The 16,769-nt window shown below is 28.3% G+C and overlaps 4 protein-coding genes across 4 annotated transcripts; all 4 read right to left on the reverse strand.

Annotated features, from left to right (window-relative positions):
* Positions 1-197: 197 nt before the first annotated feature.
* Positions 198-4,496, reverse strand: LOC113370272 (protein takeout-like). Its single transcript, XM_026610944.1, has 5 exons — positions 4,445-4,496; positions 1,075-1,321; positions 721-854; positions 419-484; positions 198-349 (listed from the first exon to the last, which is right to left on the reverse strand). The coding sequence occupies exons 1-5, from the start codon at positions 4,494-4,496 to the stop codon at positions 198-200; spliced, it is 651 nt and encodes a 216-aa protein (XP_026466729.1).
* Positions 4,497-5,043: 547 nt separating this feature from the next.
* Positions 5,044-5,634, reverse strand: LOC113369798 (endocuticle structural glycoprotein ABD-5-like). Its single transcript, XM_026610369.1, has 2 exons — positions 5,626-5,634; positions 5,044-5,349 (listed from the first exon to the last, which is right to left on the reverse strand). The coding sequence occupies exons 1-2, from the start codon at positions 5,632-5,634 to the stop codon at positions 5,044-5,046; spliced, it is 315 nt and encodes a 104-aa protein (XP_026466154.1).
* Positions 5,635-8,057: 2,423 nt separating this feature from the next.
* On the reverse strand, positions 8,058-8,619 carry LOC113370273 (endocuticle structural glycoprotein ABD-5-like). Its single transcript, XM_026610945.1, has 2 exons — positions 8,611-8,619; positions 8,058-8,363 (listed from the first exon to the last, which is right to left on the reverse strand). Exons 1-2 carry the CDS (start codon positions 8,617-8,619, stop codon positions 8,058-8,060), a joined length of 315 nt encoding a protein of 104 aa, XP_026466730.1.
* A 2,245-nt stretch (positions 8,620-10,864) lies between these two features.
* Positions 10,865-11,292, reverse strand: LOC113370275 (endocuticle structural glycoprotein ABD-5-like). The gene is made up of 2 exons (XM_026610946.1): positions 11,284-11,292; positions 10,865-11,170 (listed from the first exon to the last, which is right to left on the reverse strand). Exons 1-2 carry the CDS (start codon positions 11,290-11,292, stop codon positions 10,865-10,867), a joined length of 315 nt encoding a protein of 104 aa, XP_026466731.1.
* Between the last annotated feature and the right edge of the window lie 5,477 nt (positions 11,293-16,769).

The following is a 16,769-nucleotide window of genomic DNA, read 5'->3' on the forward strand; positions in this document are numbered from 1 at the left end:
TAAAAACGTGTTTGATAAGTTTAAACATCATTAAATATATTTTAGTGATATCAAAATATACAATTGATTTATATCATCCACCCAATTAACAAAAGTTCTTAAATAATTTATAAATAGTAGGTATAAAAAATATATAACGTTTCTTGAATTTATATTATGCAATTCTTAATCTAATTTTTTTTATTATTTTAGTCTTATTATTCAGGATACAATTGTTCAAATGTATATCTGTCTATAATTTGGTTTGCAATTCTGATGAACAATTTGGATAAAGCTTTTTCAATAAGTGGTACAATTTCAGTACTCAAAATCTCAATGTTGGAGTTTATTGTTTGGTTGATGATGTCACCTAAAATTTAAATAACAGTAAATGATATATAATTATAAAAAGATTTCGAATTTCGTTTCTGAAATATACCTAAAGTTTTGTCGCCTCCAAAAAGATTCCTCAGATCTATATTACCTTTTCCCAATTTTATTTTAATATTCATTTTATCAGCATTAAGTATATTTTTACCATCTCGTACAAATGTTTTACCAGTTAACAAAGCTTTTCCAGTAGAATTTGCTAAAAAATATAAATGAAATAGTTTTTACCCTTTCCACTCGAATGCCGCCACTCCGGCGTCAAAATACGTGTTAATGCTGCGTTTTACGAGCGGAAAGGGTTAAGTTGAACCAAATTTCACATATTTATTATTGGTAATTTTCACAACTTACAGAAATTTGCGGTAAATGGTCCATTTCCTCGAATAGGTAAGAGCAAAATGTTGCCATCGATGTTGTAGTTACCTTTAGCTTCTATATGTGGTAGAAATACCTCAAAATTGAAGGTCAATGTTTCGAAATCGGCACTGCAATAAAGTTTTACAATTGTTAAAAAAAAGAGTAAAGTTTTTTATATAGATGTACAAAATTTGGGAACTAAACTAGAAAACTGACACTAGACTTGTGTCATCACCTTAAGGTCTATATAATTTTTAGTTCAAATTCATTGTTGCAACTAAATAGATTACTATACGATTCATGATTAAACAGATCAAGGATATTTTTTAAATTTTTGTTACTATGTACCTTATTTTTGTTATATCGAAGTTAGAAGCACCTCGTGCCAAAATATTTGTGGCAGATACTTTTATACCAACGGCAGCACCTCCTGCAAAATTTCCAATCAGCAAATCGCCTACATCAAGAGGTTCTAAGGAAGGGACCTCCCTTGAAGGATCTCCATTTACAAAAATAGGTTTCAACCCATCAATTGCACGTTTTATGCATTGGGCTAGGTCTTTGTCGTTTCTGGAACATACCTTTAGATACGGAGCTGGAATAAAAAAATATTAATCAGAATTCATTATTAAAAATTATTTTATTTCGATTACATAAAATCGCACATGGAATTTTTTATCAACCTGATCTTTATAATCTTTATAAATCCATTAGAATTAATTTCTAATTCGCGCACCAAAATCATGAATTCAAGTAGGTATATTATTAACATTTTTCAGTTCATGGCCACTTACTCGTTGATCTTCAATCGAAAACGAAATTATTCAATTTTTCAACATAAGTTGTCTTTATCGCCAGTTTAATTTTATTGATATTTCAACATAATCAGTCTGCCACGTTAAGATTCGAATATTTTTACATAATTGAGATTGAATTTGGATTGATATCTTTGTGGGTTAAAATAATGGTATGCTATGGGTGGATTTTGGTTTTTGAAATTAAAATTACTATGCATAAAATAAAAACTCATAAATTTTGTTGTATTGTTTGTTTGATACGTAGCATCTTGAAATAAATTGATTTTTTTAAATAAATGTATCAAGAATTTCCAATTATTTATTCAAATAAGCTTATGAAGAAATTTGGATGATAATTTTTTATTAAATTAAAAAAACTTCAAATTTTGTTTCTCTACCAAATTTGTATAAGCTTTGAATACTTATAATTTTCAAAACTATAATTTTTGTAGAATATTCAATTTTTATTAATACTTGAACCCAAAAATCCTTAAGTTCAATAATATTAAAAATAGTTTGCAAATAGTGCAAAAGATACATCGTACATGAACAGAAAATATTTTTTTGGATAAAATTTTTTTTTTTTTTCACCCGGATGCAAAATATCTAGAACTATTATTTAACACTGAATTATATTGTTTAAATTATATATTACATAAATTCAAAGAACACTAAAATATATCTATATCTGTTATAACATGGTCATCAAAAACTTTTTTTATTACAATATGGCTTGTGAATATATTACAGCTCACCCAACTCTTCTCCAAAAACAAAATTCCAATTAATTGCTAAGATTACAACTAATAGAACCACAATTTTCATCATGTGCACTAATTTGAAAATAACTTTCACATATAATTAATAACTAGTGGGGTGGGTGGCATCGTGCCTTAAGGCAAATTGCTGGAACTTCCCGTACCGTAACGAAATGTTCAAGGAATACTGAATGTTTTCAAATAGATTATTATAAATATTGTCTAATATTTATAAGAATTATATAAACTGAATTGCAAAGTTGAAATTATTTGTTTCAACAAAAAACTAAAAAAAAAAAAAAAAAAAATGGAACAAAATTTTTTTTTCCAAAATCAATTATTTTGTTAAGACAAGCAGAAAGTTTTTTGAATCATTCAAATCGGACGCTTAGTTCTCTCAAAAACTGCCATTTTTTACATATTTAGCTCCGTATCTTCGAAATGGCTGGGCCTGCCTTTGCCAAAAACTAATAAACACTTTTCCCAATCATTACTAATTGAATGTTTTTTAGATCATTCAAATCGGACACTCCGTTCTCTCAAAAATTCGATTTCTATTTTCCGCACTCTTTGCTCCGTATCTCCGAAACGGCTGGACCTGCCTTTGCCAAAAACTAATCAGCTCTTTTCCCTATCAATAGGAATCGAATGTTTTTTGAACCATTCAAATCGGTTGATCCGTGCGCCCTAAAACGTGACTGGAAATTTGTATCCACACATACATACACACACACACACACATACACACACACACACACATACACACACACACACACACACACACATCCATTTTTTCTGAGGTATGCCAAAACGTTCAGAAACCTTCAAAACGTCGAGAAATGTAAAAATTTTCAATTCCGATTTTCGGCCCATTACAATAACTTACCCTACGGGAAGTTAATAATAATCACTAAAGTTGTATATAATTGTTGGAATAAATTTTAAATTTGTGTTTACATACAGATTGATCAGTGATTTATAAGAGAATGGTCCAAACAAAAATATGTCCTTCAACCAATGTTTCATTTCAACATTGACTGGATATTTGGAGGGATCGTTTTTTAACCGACTAGACATTTTATAAAAAAGATACTGGTGTAGAAATAATTACTAATTCTTGATGCAACTTAAAATTTATTTTTATTATTTTGATAACAGCTTAAGATAGTTATTATTTATTTATATAAACCAGTCTCAATAAAATTCGATCAGTTTTCATATATTTGTCAAAGATGCACTATTTTGAAAACCTTGATTAATATGTATTCAAATCTAAATTTCTAAAGTTTTATTTAGTTTTCATTTTTTTCCATAGTAAAATTAGCTCGACACTTTTTTCAAATACACATTTATATTTATTATTAATTTTTTGTGAAACTTTTAGCCCTTATATTTTATTTTAATAGTCCCTTATATTCTATTTTAATAGTACAATTTTAGTGATTGCGATTTTTAGTCTGTATATAAATTTTCTCAAAATGATTGAGAAACTTCTACAATCTAGTGAAATTTTATTGAAAAATTGCAATAGCACATTTTTCAAGACATTTCTGGTTCATCTTTGCATATTAATAAACATTATTTGACTATTATGCAAATTTCTAATATAAATATTTATAATTTTTTTATTATTTTTGTATCTGCGCCTATTTAAATAAGGAACATCAGTTCTTTAAACAAAAAAACTGCCTTAAAACAGAATCATCAACTTGTATAAATAGGTAATAGGACATTCAATACACAAATTATCATTTTTTAAATTAATTATTTATTAATTTATTTATTTGATCTCTATACGGAAAAGTTATAAGTTTATGTTGTCCTTTACAAAATTTTAGTTTTATTCATTACTCCAGGAACATTTAATGTATCCAATCAATTATAAATATCGTAGGGCAATCAGTAAAACGACCTGGTTTAAAAATTGGGCGTTTATTAAGAAACCGATTTTTTTTTTATTTTATTTTTTTTATTGGCCTCGCTTACATAGAGCATTTAGCCACCTACAAGATTTCACATTTTTTATTCATTATTTTTTTTTAAATTCATTTTCTTACTTAACTTTCTATGCAATTTTAAATCAACAATACAAATTCTAATTAAGTCAATTCAATTAAGTAATTTAATTCAACATTTCAAATTCTAAATCAAGACATTATTTACTTCCTTTTACTTTTATATCAATTTTACCGACTTTTCTTTCTTCTGAATCCATCTTCTTTATCTTCAATTTTTACATACTTTGATCATGCTACCTATGAGTTATGTCCGCCACACCGAAATTTTATATTTAATAATAAATATAATTATTATAAACCCTTTTTATATAAAAAATAAAAACATCATGAATGTTTAATTATCTTTATAAAAAGTTGTTATAAAAAATTGACAATATTTTACGTCGGCTTTGATATTTATCATTCATAATTTTTTTCATATAAAATTATTCAATATTTTTTCCAGAATCTTCATTTTATAACTATTCCTTCTAAATTTCTCTAAATCATTTTTACGTTCCAACAATGAATCCACGTTGGTGAATATGACCATTGTGGTTATAATTATAATAATAAATTATATCCAGCAAATTGCAAAATGAAACAAATGTATAATTTTATAGTATACTATATTTTTTATGGCACATTGAAATAATATTTACAATAACTCGATTACTCATAAAAGTAATGAGCATGTTTCTATAATAAAGTCTTTATTTGAAATTGGATTGTCTAAGTTCAAATAGATCAGCAGTTCGTATTTTCTTAAGCTCTTGGTAAATGAGCACCTTCGGCACGGTAACCGTTCTCATCGGCGACAAAGTTGACGGTGTAATGTTGACCATCATCTCCTACAAAGGTGTATGATCCACGGACACTGAGGGCTTCATTTTCGGTTCCAGCATTCTTAAGTTCAGCTTGTTCTTGGCGACTGGTTCCATCACTGGTGTCAACTGCGAATTTGTATCCATCTGTTCCCAAATTGTCGAATTCGTAACGGGTTACGGTGGCGTCTTTGCCATGTTGGGGGGCTGAAGCGACGAGGGCCACGAGGGCGGCGAGGACAATGATCTGGAAATAAATGTTTTTATTGAAATCATTATGGAAAACAATATACTTCTAAAACAACCATTTGACAGTGAAGCAAATTCGAAAAATTTAAGTGCTGCGAGACTTGTGGTGGTGAAATTCTTTACACCAAATTATTGTCCATTGAATATCTACACATTGATCTAATAGAGTTAATTCTCGTTTTTATTAGAAAAATTGTTTTGTTCAAATAATTATTCTTATAATCAACTAATTCCATTTAGAAAGTACTCAAACAATAACGAAACTTCTTCTTACCATTTTCATTTTGATATTAGGTTTTTTTCCGTGTATCGGAGATGAGTTGTAAAGATAAACTGTGATGAATATCCAACAAATCTGCCATTTATATACAAATCTTTGTCAATGGCGTCATCAATCGAATCCATCGTCTCTGGATACTTAACATTTATACTTGACATGAGTAACCACTGACACAAAAATTAGATCTGGGTAACGAAAGCGAATTTATTAACATTTGGGTAATTTAAATAAATTATGAAATGCCTACTGTTATATAATCGGGGTAAAATATTTCATATTGTTCATCTTGACTTGTAAATTGACTTGTTATAAATATATAGTGATAAAGAAATTATATGAGACGTAAATTATCATAGAAACTCTGATCTAAATGTTAGCAATGCATAGTGCTTTATTCATGGCATATCATTAAAATATCAGCAATATGTAATGCTTCATATAAAATGACATATCATTAATTTTTCCATTGCTCTTACATTTTTAACTTCCCGTAGGGTAAGTTATAGTAATCGCAAAAAAATCGAAAATGAAAATTTTCATATATCTTGACGTTTTAGAGGTTTCTGAATATTTTGGCATACCTTAGAAAAAATGGATGTATGTGTGTGCGGATACAAATTTTCGTCGACTATTTCGGGAACACGGATGAAGCAATTTAAATAAATCAAAAGACATTCGATTTGTATTGATAAGGAGACGTGCTAATTAGTTTTTGGCAGAGGCACGTATAGCCGTTCCGAAGATACGGGGCAAAAAGTGCCGAAAACGGTAACTCAGTTTTTAAGAGAACGGAGCGTCCGATTTGAATAATTCAATAGACATTTGTATTAACTGAGTGAAGAACTGTTCAAATTTTTGGAAAGGCAGGTGTAACGACTTCGGAGATATGGAGGAAAAAGTAAAAAAAATGAGCCATTTGGCGGTCCAAAATAAACATTAGGCATATGCACATCAAATAATTAGATATTTTATAGAGATTTTAACAATAAGTATAAATTTCGTTTACATTCCTATGGGTTCCGTACCAATGTTTACGCGTTGGACGGCGACGCGGCGCTTACGCGCTTCAATATTTCGTCTTTATGCAGTTAAAGCAGTTCGATTGCTTTGAACAAAAGTTCAGAATTCCCAAAATATTTCAAAATAAATGATTTAAGATTCAATAATTTGATATGGTTCAAAATTCTGTTAAAAGTTTCAAATCATTGATCAACTTTTATTGATTATTATTATTGATTATTTTTAATTACTCGAATTTTGAATTGCGGGAAGTTCCAGCAATTTGCCTCAAAGCACGATGCTTTAATTGCCTTAAGACAGAATTCCACTTACAGCTAGTTGCATTTACAAACTAATTTGAAACTATTAATATTGAGTTAATTATTAATTTCAGTAGATTCCTAATTATGTGTAGTTTCGATTTCGCTTCAATTCATTCTATATCTTTATACTTAAAAATATCATTAACATTCTCAGAATTATAGTCGACCATTAAAACTTGATGAAAATGTTTGATTTATTCTATATAACTATTCCAATTATAAAAGGTATTTCAGATGTGATATTTTATGAACTAGTTGAAAAAAATTCGTATGATGATGTGATTGATAATGGATGTAGAAGAGAATAATTTTGAGCATAAAACTTCAATTGTTAGGTGTTCGGAACTTAATATAAATAATGAGACATAGGAATGGTTCTTCAGGAATTGATCACATCTTTGCGAAAAAAAGTATGCAAATATAGACAAAGAAATTGGATATGAAACAAGAATCATATCATAATACTTCGAACGTCATGTATTTTTTTTTATTTTCTTTTTTTTAATATTTTTTAAATTTTTTTTTATTTTTTTTGTATTGGTATATAAATCGAATAAGTGGCTGAATGTTTTAACTAAAATAAGGGATAAACAGAATTTTTTTTTGTGGTTTGTAAAACTCATACTTTGTGGTAGTTTTTTTTAAATTTGAGCTTATACAAACGTGCTTAAGTCATTAATAACTATTATAAACTATTTTTTAAAAAAAATGTACTACATGTTACCAGACAATGTGTCTGATAGGTAATGTACACATGAACACACATTGTAATAAATGACGAAGATGAGTCACGTTCGTGACTTTCACTACACTGAAATAAAATTGAGCAATTTTTTTATAAATAATTTTATAAAGACATATTTAATTGCAATTGTATTTATTATTGCTTAACATTATTTACATCATAATATTAAGAATAACGAAAAATTACTTATTCTTCATAAAATATTTTTTTTATTTTATTATCTAATGGCACTTTATTTTTGTACTTAAAGATGTTACTTATAACAGTAATAAAATCTATAAGGTCACTTTTTCAATAGTCTCTAATGTCTTGATTAAAATTAACTAAATGCATCAGTTTGGTACGATTGATTAGTTGTCTTAGGCTTGGGGCAAATGAGCACCTTCGGCACGGTAACCGTTCTCATCGGCGACGAAGTTGACGGTGTATTGTTGGCCATCATCTCCTACAAAGGTGTATGATCCACGGACACTGAGGGCTTCGTTTTCGGTTCCAACATTCTTAAGTTCAGCTTGTTCTTGACGACTGGTTCCATCACTGGTGTCAACTGCGAATTTGTAGCCATCTGTTCCCAAATTGTCGAATTCGTAACGGGTTACGGTGGCGTCCTTGCCGTGTTGGGGGGCTGAAGCGACAAGGGCCACGAGGGCGGCGAGGACAATGATCTAGAAATAATCAGTTGATTAATCATTTTATTGAAATTCATCAACACACTGTGCCAAAATTATATGAAAAAACTAAATTTCACTTTCACAATTAGTCAAGATATCCAAATCCTTGATTTATGCATAAAAGTATTAAAACAAGTAAATAAATCCAATCACTCTAATTTCACAACTTCACACTTCACCCATTCCATGGTTGTTCATAATCCAAAATCCAATAAATCGTTTCATGTTTCAATTATCTCACCATTTTCATTTTGATAATTTGATTATTCCGTGAACCTGAGATGAGTTCTAAAGTTTAACTGTGATGAAGATGTCGTGAATGTTGGTTTATATACTAATTTTTGATGGTGACGACCTCGAGTGGCATGCAACCGTCACTTAATATTTACACTTTTTATATATAAGCTAATAAATCTAGATAACTCCATGCAAATTAATTTTGAAATTTTTAAATAAATCAACGTGGCTGCAATTGCTTTGGTAACCCTGAGGAATAATACTAGTGACACTGATTCTATTTATACTTATGGTGCACTCATATTAATCCAATTTATCGCAATATTTAAGCAAAAATTTAAATATTTATGAAACTGTTTAATAATTGAAATTAATTAACTATGTGTTTAAAAACTTGCTTGTGAGCTTTTCTTCAAAGATTTTCCGGTCTCCTTATGAAAGAGCAATTTTCCTATATTTACTATTCTATAACGTCCTGTTGGATAGACTTGACTTTGATATTTTATTTCAAATACAGATTTTCCATGTTGAAAGAAATTATTTAATTAAAAAATTGTATACCAAAAGAGATGCATCCTGTAAAAATTAATTCTTGGAAAAGCATTTCTAAGAAAAATACGCGATGCAGTAAAATGTTTGCAGAAATCACGACATCCTTCTAATGTTCTTTTTATTTGTGTTTTTTTGAATGAAGTATTATTTTTAACAATTTGTCCTTGTTGTCATTTTGAGGGTTGAATATAAAATACAAACTACATATACAGATTTTTTTTAAAATGCACTTTTTCGGCCTTCTAACTGTATATAACCACTTAAGTGATTTTTACATATTTAGAATAATTTATTTTTTTCCGAATGGTTACAAAATTATGCACTATGTTTGCTTTAAAAAATTGCAAAAAAATATTGGTTCGATTCGGCTAAGAAATGTGTGAGAACTAATGCTTCTTTTCTAATTAATAACGTTTTTACTTGCGTATAATATTATTAGATTGTGTTCATATTTGATAAATTGTAACACATACTCAAAATTTAAATTTGTCAAAATATGTCACCTTCTGCAATTATTTTATATCGTAGTTACACTAAAATAATGTCTTCTTTATTTACATTCATAAATAATCTAAAAATTATATACTCATTTTTCCTTAATTTGCAATAGTCATTACTGCAAAGTCTGAAATTTTATGATAAGCATTAAACTATGAAATAAATGATCAAACATCAGTTTCATTTATTAGATATTTAACACATTTACAAATTACTAAAATTTATTACTACATTATATCACAATTTTATGAATAATATTATACATTACGTCCATGAAATATGTTTATAGATGGCAATAATATAAAACATATAGTGTTTAATTGGTAATTATTGAGGGAAATATACCACATAGTAATTTACAAATTTAGAAAACAAATAATTAAACAAATCATTAAATCAATTAAATAGTTGAACAAATAAATCTTTAGGATACATTTGTGACCAATATTATTAAAATTAGAATTAAATTTTTCTAAATAAACGTATGTATAAATTACTGATAACAGTAATATAATGAATTACATCTTTAGACTTATATATATATATATATATATATATATATATTTATATATAAATATATATATATATATTATTTTATTTTTTTTATCAATCCAAACTATAATTTAAAATACAAAATTATTGAGGATAATACAAAATAAAAAATTAAACCTAAATCTAAAAATATAAATGTAAATTTGGTAAATGTTATTAAGTTATTTAACACATTTACTGGCTTGTTCATGTTTTGTTTATACATCCCCTTGTGCTAAATTTTTTATTCGTTAAATATTAAACAAAACCATATATGGTTATGTTATCTAGAAATTGAAAAGAATAATTTAGCCGAAATAGGATAAATAGAACTATTTTTGTTTGAAATAATTACCCTTATACATTTTACTAAAAACGCTACAAGAAAATGCAAGGAATGCAAACGCACCTGTTGCGTTCGACGCCTTGATATTGACGACGGTCTCCCGTAACATATGCGTGCGCAGCAGTTAATATGTTAAAATTACAACATTCGATTACATCCAAAAGTTTTACAAATTAAAACAAATGTATAATTTTATAAGTACTATATTATTTATGGCACCTCAAAATAATATTTACAATTATTCATAAGAGCAAGGGGTTGGGTTCTATAATAAAGTCTTTGTCTTAAATCGAATTATCTAAAGGAAAATTAATCAGCAGTTCGTATTTTCTTAAGCCCTTGGTAAATGAGCACCTTCTGCTTGGTAACCGTTCTCATCGGCAACAAAGTTGACAGTGTATTGTTGACCATCATCTCCTACGAAGGTGTATGATCCACGAACACTGAGGGCTTCGTTTTCGGTTCCAACATTCTTAAGTTCGGCTTGTTCTTGACGGCTGGTTCCATCGCTGGTGTCAACTGCAAATTTGTAGCCATCTGTTCCCAAATTGTCGAATTCGTAACGGGTTACGGTGGCGTCTTTGCCGTGTTGGGGGGCTGAAGCTACGAGGGCCACGAGGGCGGCGACGACAATGATCTGAAAGTAGATAATTAAAATATATAGTGCAATAATTTTTCTAATTCGTTTATTTTCTTTTTCTTCAATATCCAAAAAAATAATTTCATTTTCTTACTATTAATAATTCTTACCATTTTCATTTTGATTTGTGGATTATACGTGAACCTGATGAGTTCTAAAGATGTACTGTGATAAAGATACTATAAGCATGTGATTTATATACCGAAATATGATAGTGACATCACCTGTTGGCATTAAGATAGATACAGAATAAAATCTAGGTAATAGCTTGCACGCGATTTTTGCAATCTATTCAAAATTAATTTTTGCATTTTAAATCTATAGTTTTATGTGCTGTAGGCATAAATTTAAAAAAACGTATAAATATAATATACGCAACAGAATTTAGTTTTTGTTTATATTTGAAGCAAATATATTTATAGTCAAAAGGGTCAGTAAAAATTCGTTCATTTGAAAAAATAATCTAGACTATACAATATTAATAGTTTCTCATTAACATCAATGTAAATATAAATCCTGATTGAACTATAATTATAAAAACCCAAATAACATACCATGAATTTTTAAATATGATTTGATCAAATTAGAATAATTTATATTTAGTACAGTAAATAATGCATTTCTCAGAAAAAGCTTCGAAAAGCTCCAGCAAAAGTAGGATTTTCTGATTTTTAGAAATAATGTTCAAGGTTTTTTTTATCAATGTGAAATTAATTTTCTGAAGGTTATGGTATATTTGTATTTTTTAATTTAACTAGAGTATCATATCGTATATTTTTATGGGAAAATTACCAATACAAATAATTCGGATAAAATAATCTTGAAGCTAAATATTTCTTTGTGATGTTGATTTAAATTTATGAATTAACTCTTCTATCAACATTTTGATAAAATAACTAGAATTTCGATTTTAAATATTAATAATAGATAGAACAAATTGATGTAGATCTTAGAACAATATAAATTTACATTTCATCATTGTTTATGACTAAATTAATTATTGCAAATATAGAAAATTAAAGTATTGTTTGAGTAAAATAATTGTTATTGAAGTAATCTTTAAAAAAATAAATTTATTCATTTTTAACTTCCCGTAGACCGTAGAGCAAGTTATAGTATTCGCAAAAAAATCGAAAATGAAAATTGTTATATATCTTTACGTTTCAGGCATACCTTAGAAAAAATGGATGTAATGTCTGTAAATGTATGTAAAATGTAAATGGATGTAAATCTGTGTGCGTGTGTGTTCGAATACAATTTTTTTTTCAAAAAAAAAGTAATTTTTTGTCAAATTCATAGTTTATCAAAAATCTAATTTTTTTCGAAGTAAAATTTTTTCAAAAATGTAAATCGTTTTTAAAAAAATAATAATTTTTGGTACGGGAAGTTCCAGCAATTGGCCTTAAGGCACGATGCCATGCGCCCCACTAGTTTGTTTTAGGTTCATTATAGAGCCGTATAAAAATATTTGTATTTTTTTATTTGTTATGCATGTTGTTTGAAAATCCAAACCTATATACAAAAAATTACTATATGATCTATATAATAGAGCTTTGAAATAATGTCTTTGCTTTTGTATTTTGATTCTGAATGATGTTGTTAATACGACTTTTGTTATGAAATACAGAAAATAATTATAATTAATTAATAATTACCACTGTGTAATTATAATAATTTAATTACGACTGTAGTGTTAAATATTCCTGAAATGGTTAAAAAAAAAATAGTAAAACAAGTGAATAAATTAAAAATTCTATATTCTTTATGGCACTCTGAGAAATTTATATATTTTCTAAAATATATCACTCAAATTTACTTATAACAGTAAAAAAACAATAAAATTTCATTTTCGATCCAAAGTAACTAAATTAAGTAAATGCATCATTGGTTGTCCTCCAGTATCAGTTCATCAATTTTCTTAAGCCTTTGGTAAATGAGCACCTTCTGCTTGGTAACCGTTCTCATCGGCAACAAAGTTGACAGTGTATTGTTGACCATCATCTCCTACGAAGGTGTATGATCCACGGACACTGAGGGCTTCATTTTCGGTTCCAACATTCTTAAGTTCGGCTTGTTCTTGACGGCTGGTTCCATCGCTGGTGTCAACTGCGAATTTGTATCCATCTGTGCCCAAATTGTCGAATTCGTAACGGGTTACGGTGGCGTCTTTGCCGTGTTGGGGGGCTGAAGCGACGAGGGCCACGAGGGCGGCGAGGACAATGATCTGGAAATAATAATAATCGACTGAAATTATTTGAAAATTTTATTTTAGTACTAATTTAGTATAAAATTTAAACAGGTTGCTTCATTTTTAAATCCAAAAACAGCATTTTTTGGACCAATTGGAGACATCGAGGTATACCAGTAGTAAATATCAAAGAAAACGGATCATGACGGTCTTTCCTTAGTCAGAATTTAACGCATAGTTTAACATTGACCAAATAATTAAACAATTAGTGACTTTGTAAACAAAAACGTTATGAATATTTTATATTAAAAAAAATGCATACAGTGAAATATTGATAACAATTGAAGTCGTGAAATTTAAGTAGCAAAATTCCGGGATTCTGTTAAATGATTGCAATGAAGTTCGTGGCATCTCAATTTTAGCACTAATTTGAAATTATAAAAGATTTTGGCATTTCAAACATTTTTCTTCATTAAAATTCCAAGAGCATCACACTGCATTCTCAACACTAATTAATGAACTACCAATTAATCCGTGCAACACTTCTTTATAAAAAATATCCATCACTAATTGTTCACAAATTGTTATTTTATTGACTATTACAATTATATTATATTTCAATTTATCTCACCATTTTCATTTTGGCAAGTTGGGTTATTCCTTGAACCGGTGATTAGTTCTGATGAAGATGTTGTAAATATTCACTTTATATACAAAAATTTGGCAGTGACGTCCTCGAATAATCAAGACGGTGGGTCGCTTGATATGATGACATTTTCTCACACGTTTTTTTACACAAATTTCACTTCTACAAAGAAGCCGTAGTTTTTTTATATAAAGATTAATTTAACTATTCGACACATACATATTTAAATTTGTCTATGTCTATATATGATTATAAATGGATACACATGTCAATCAGATATATGTATTCATTTATACATAAATGCGTTTCATGGCATGTGGCGAGTTAAAATTTAGTTAAGTTGTTTCGAACATTCCATTCTTTAAATGTCACATTGAGATGATTATTAGTGATATGTTGTAACTTGAATGTGGTAAATCTTCTTTTTTAAAATAATGTAAATCAGCAATAATTTTTTTTTGGTAGATGGCTTATTTTAATGGTGCCTCGGTCTAAGATTCATATGCTGCAAAAATTTTTAGATATTCAAAACTTGATAAGCTAAACATAAGGAAATTCTTAAAACACATGTGCAATTGAAATATATAGAACCACATATACTTATATCAAATTTTCAATTTGATAAATTAATTTGAAATTCATTAACACCTTTCACAGTTCTAATATAATAATTACGTACATCTTAAATCTGCCTAAGAAATTATTCTAATGTTTTTTTGAAAATTTTTGGGCAATAACGATTTTTGTAAAATTGTAAAGTTTTCAGATTTTTGTTGTTCTGTGGTCTGATTAAATAACTACACCTGAATGAAACACATAATGAGTTCAGTTTTGTTCATTAATTAACAAAAAGTTCTATTTACTAAATATTTCAAATAATATATTTATATACTTGTATTAATAATATAAATAATCCCTATATGCTGTAATGATTAATGAACTGAAATACTAATATCTGATTTAAAACATTTTATAATAGCTAACTATTAACTATATTAAATTCTTACAATGTCTACACTAAAAATATTAGAAAATACACAAATATTTATAGAACTTAATACTAAAATTTTATTAATTATTTATTATTCTGGATATAACTGCTCCACCGTATACCGATCCACTATTTTGTTAGAAATTTTAATGAACAATTTTGATAAAGCTTTTTCAATCAGTGGTGCTATTTCTTGACTTAAAATTTCGAAGTTTGAATTTATTGTTTGATTGATAATGTTACCTAAAAAAATAATTAATTTTATAGTTTTCATGTTATCAAATGTGTTATTGTTTAACAAAAATCAACAAACCTAAAGTCTTATCTCCGCCGAACAAATTTTTGAGATCAATTTTACCTTTTCCTATTTTAATTTTAATGTTCATTTTATCTATACCCAGCATGTTTCTACCATCTTTTTGGAATGTTTTGCCAATCATAACAGCTTTTCCAGTGCAATTATCTAAAAAAATCACATATTTAACTACTCTATATCACATTGCTCTAAATTAAAACTAAATTTAAAATATTTAATATTACCAAAACTTGCAACAAATGGTCCATTGCCTCTGATAGGTAATAATAAAATATTACCATTTACTCCATAATTGCCAGTGGCTTCTATATGAGGTAAAAATACTTCAAAATGGAAGGTCAGAGTGTCAAAATCGCCCCTAGAATAAAATCAAATTTTACAAAAGTGTTTGTATAAAACCTATTCAAATTAACACGCTAATCACCAGAATAAAACAGAAAAAAATTATCATTGTCCTTGATAACTTTTTTGTTAAATGAAATAAATTTTAACTTCCCGTAGGACAAGTTATAGTAATCGCAAAAAAATCGAAAACGAAGATTTTTATATATCTTTACGTTTCAAAACTTTCTGAACATTTTGGCATACCTTAGAAAAAATGAATGTATGTGTGTGTGTATGTGTGTGCGTGTATGTATGTGTGTGCCGATACAAATTTTTGTCGACGATTTCGGGAACACGGATGAAGCGATTTGAAATATACAAAAAACATTCGATTCGTATTGATAAGGAGACGTGCTGATTAGTTTTTGGCGAAGGCAGGTCTAGCCGGCATTTTATCCCTTTCCCCCCTGAGACTATTTTTACCCCTCGTACCTAATTTTAGTAAGTTCAAAATTAGAAGCTCCATGTGCTTTTATGTTTGTCGCTGAAATTCTTATTCCAACGGCAGAGCTTCCAGCAAAATCTCCAATTAGTAAGTCTCCTACATCAAGGGGCTCCAGAGAAGGAACGTCGCGCGAAGGATCTCCATTTACAAAGATCGGTTTCAAGGCATCTATCGATCGCTTCAGACATCCTGAGAAGTCCTTGTCATGTCTGGAACATACCTTCAGATACGGAGCTGTAAAAGGATAGCTCAGTCAGTGTTTAGGATTACTAGTTGTGAATTACTATAATCTAGAGGGGAGGAAAAAGGAATTCTTAATAGCAATGGAAGTATAATAGAACTTGGATTGGATTGCTTGAAAAAATAATAGAGATAAGAAATATTGAATGGTTTTATTACTTCAAGTAATGAGTGCATTGGATAATTTCTTCAGATACTGGAAAATAATGGGTCAGTGTTCAAGATTGCCAGTTCCAAACTATTATGATCTGTAGACGAGGAAAGTGGAAAACAAATAGATTTCAACAAAAAAAAACGAAGATTGTATATTGAATTTTGAAACACAAGACTCATAGACTTGCTGAACTAATTTATTTATAATTGATATTAAATATTTAATTAATTTG

The sequence above is a fragment of the Ctenocephalides felis genome, unplaced genomic scaffold (assembly GCF_003426905.1).
Source record: "Ctenocephalides felis isolate EL2017-DRISC unplaced genomic scaffold, ASM342690v1 CF-g0.4_SCAFFOLD_01492, whole genome shotgun sequence".
Taxonomy (NCBI): domain Eukaryota; kingdom Metazoa; phylum Arthropoda; class Insecta; order Siphonaptera; family Pulicidae; genus Ctenocephalides; species Ctenocephalides felis.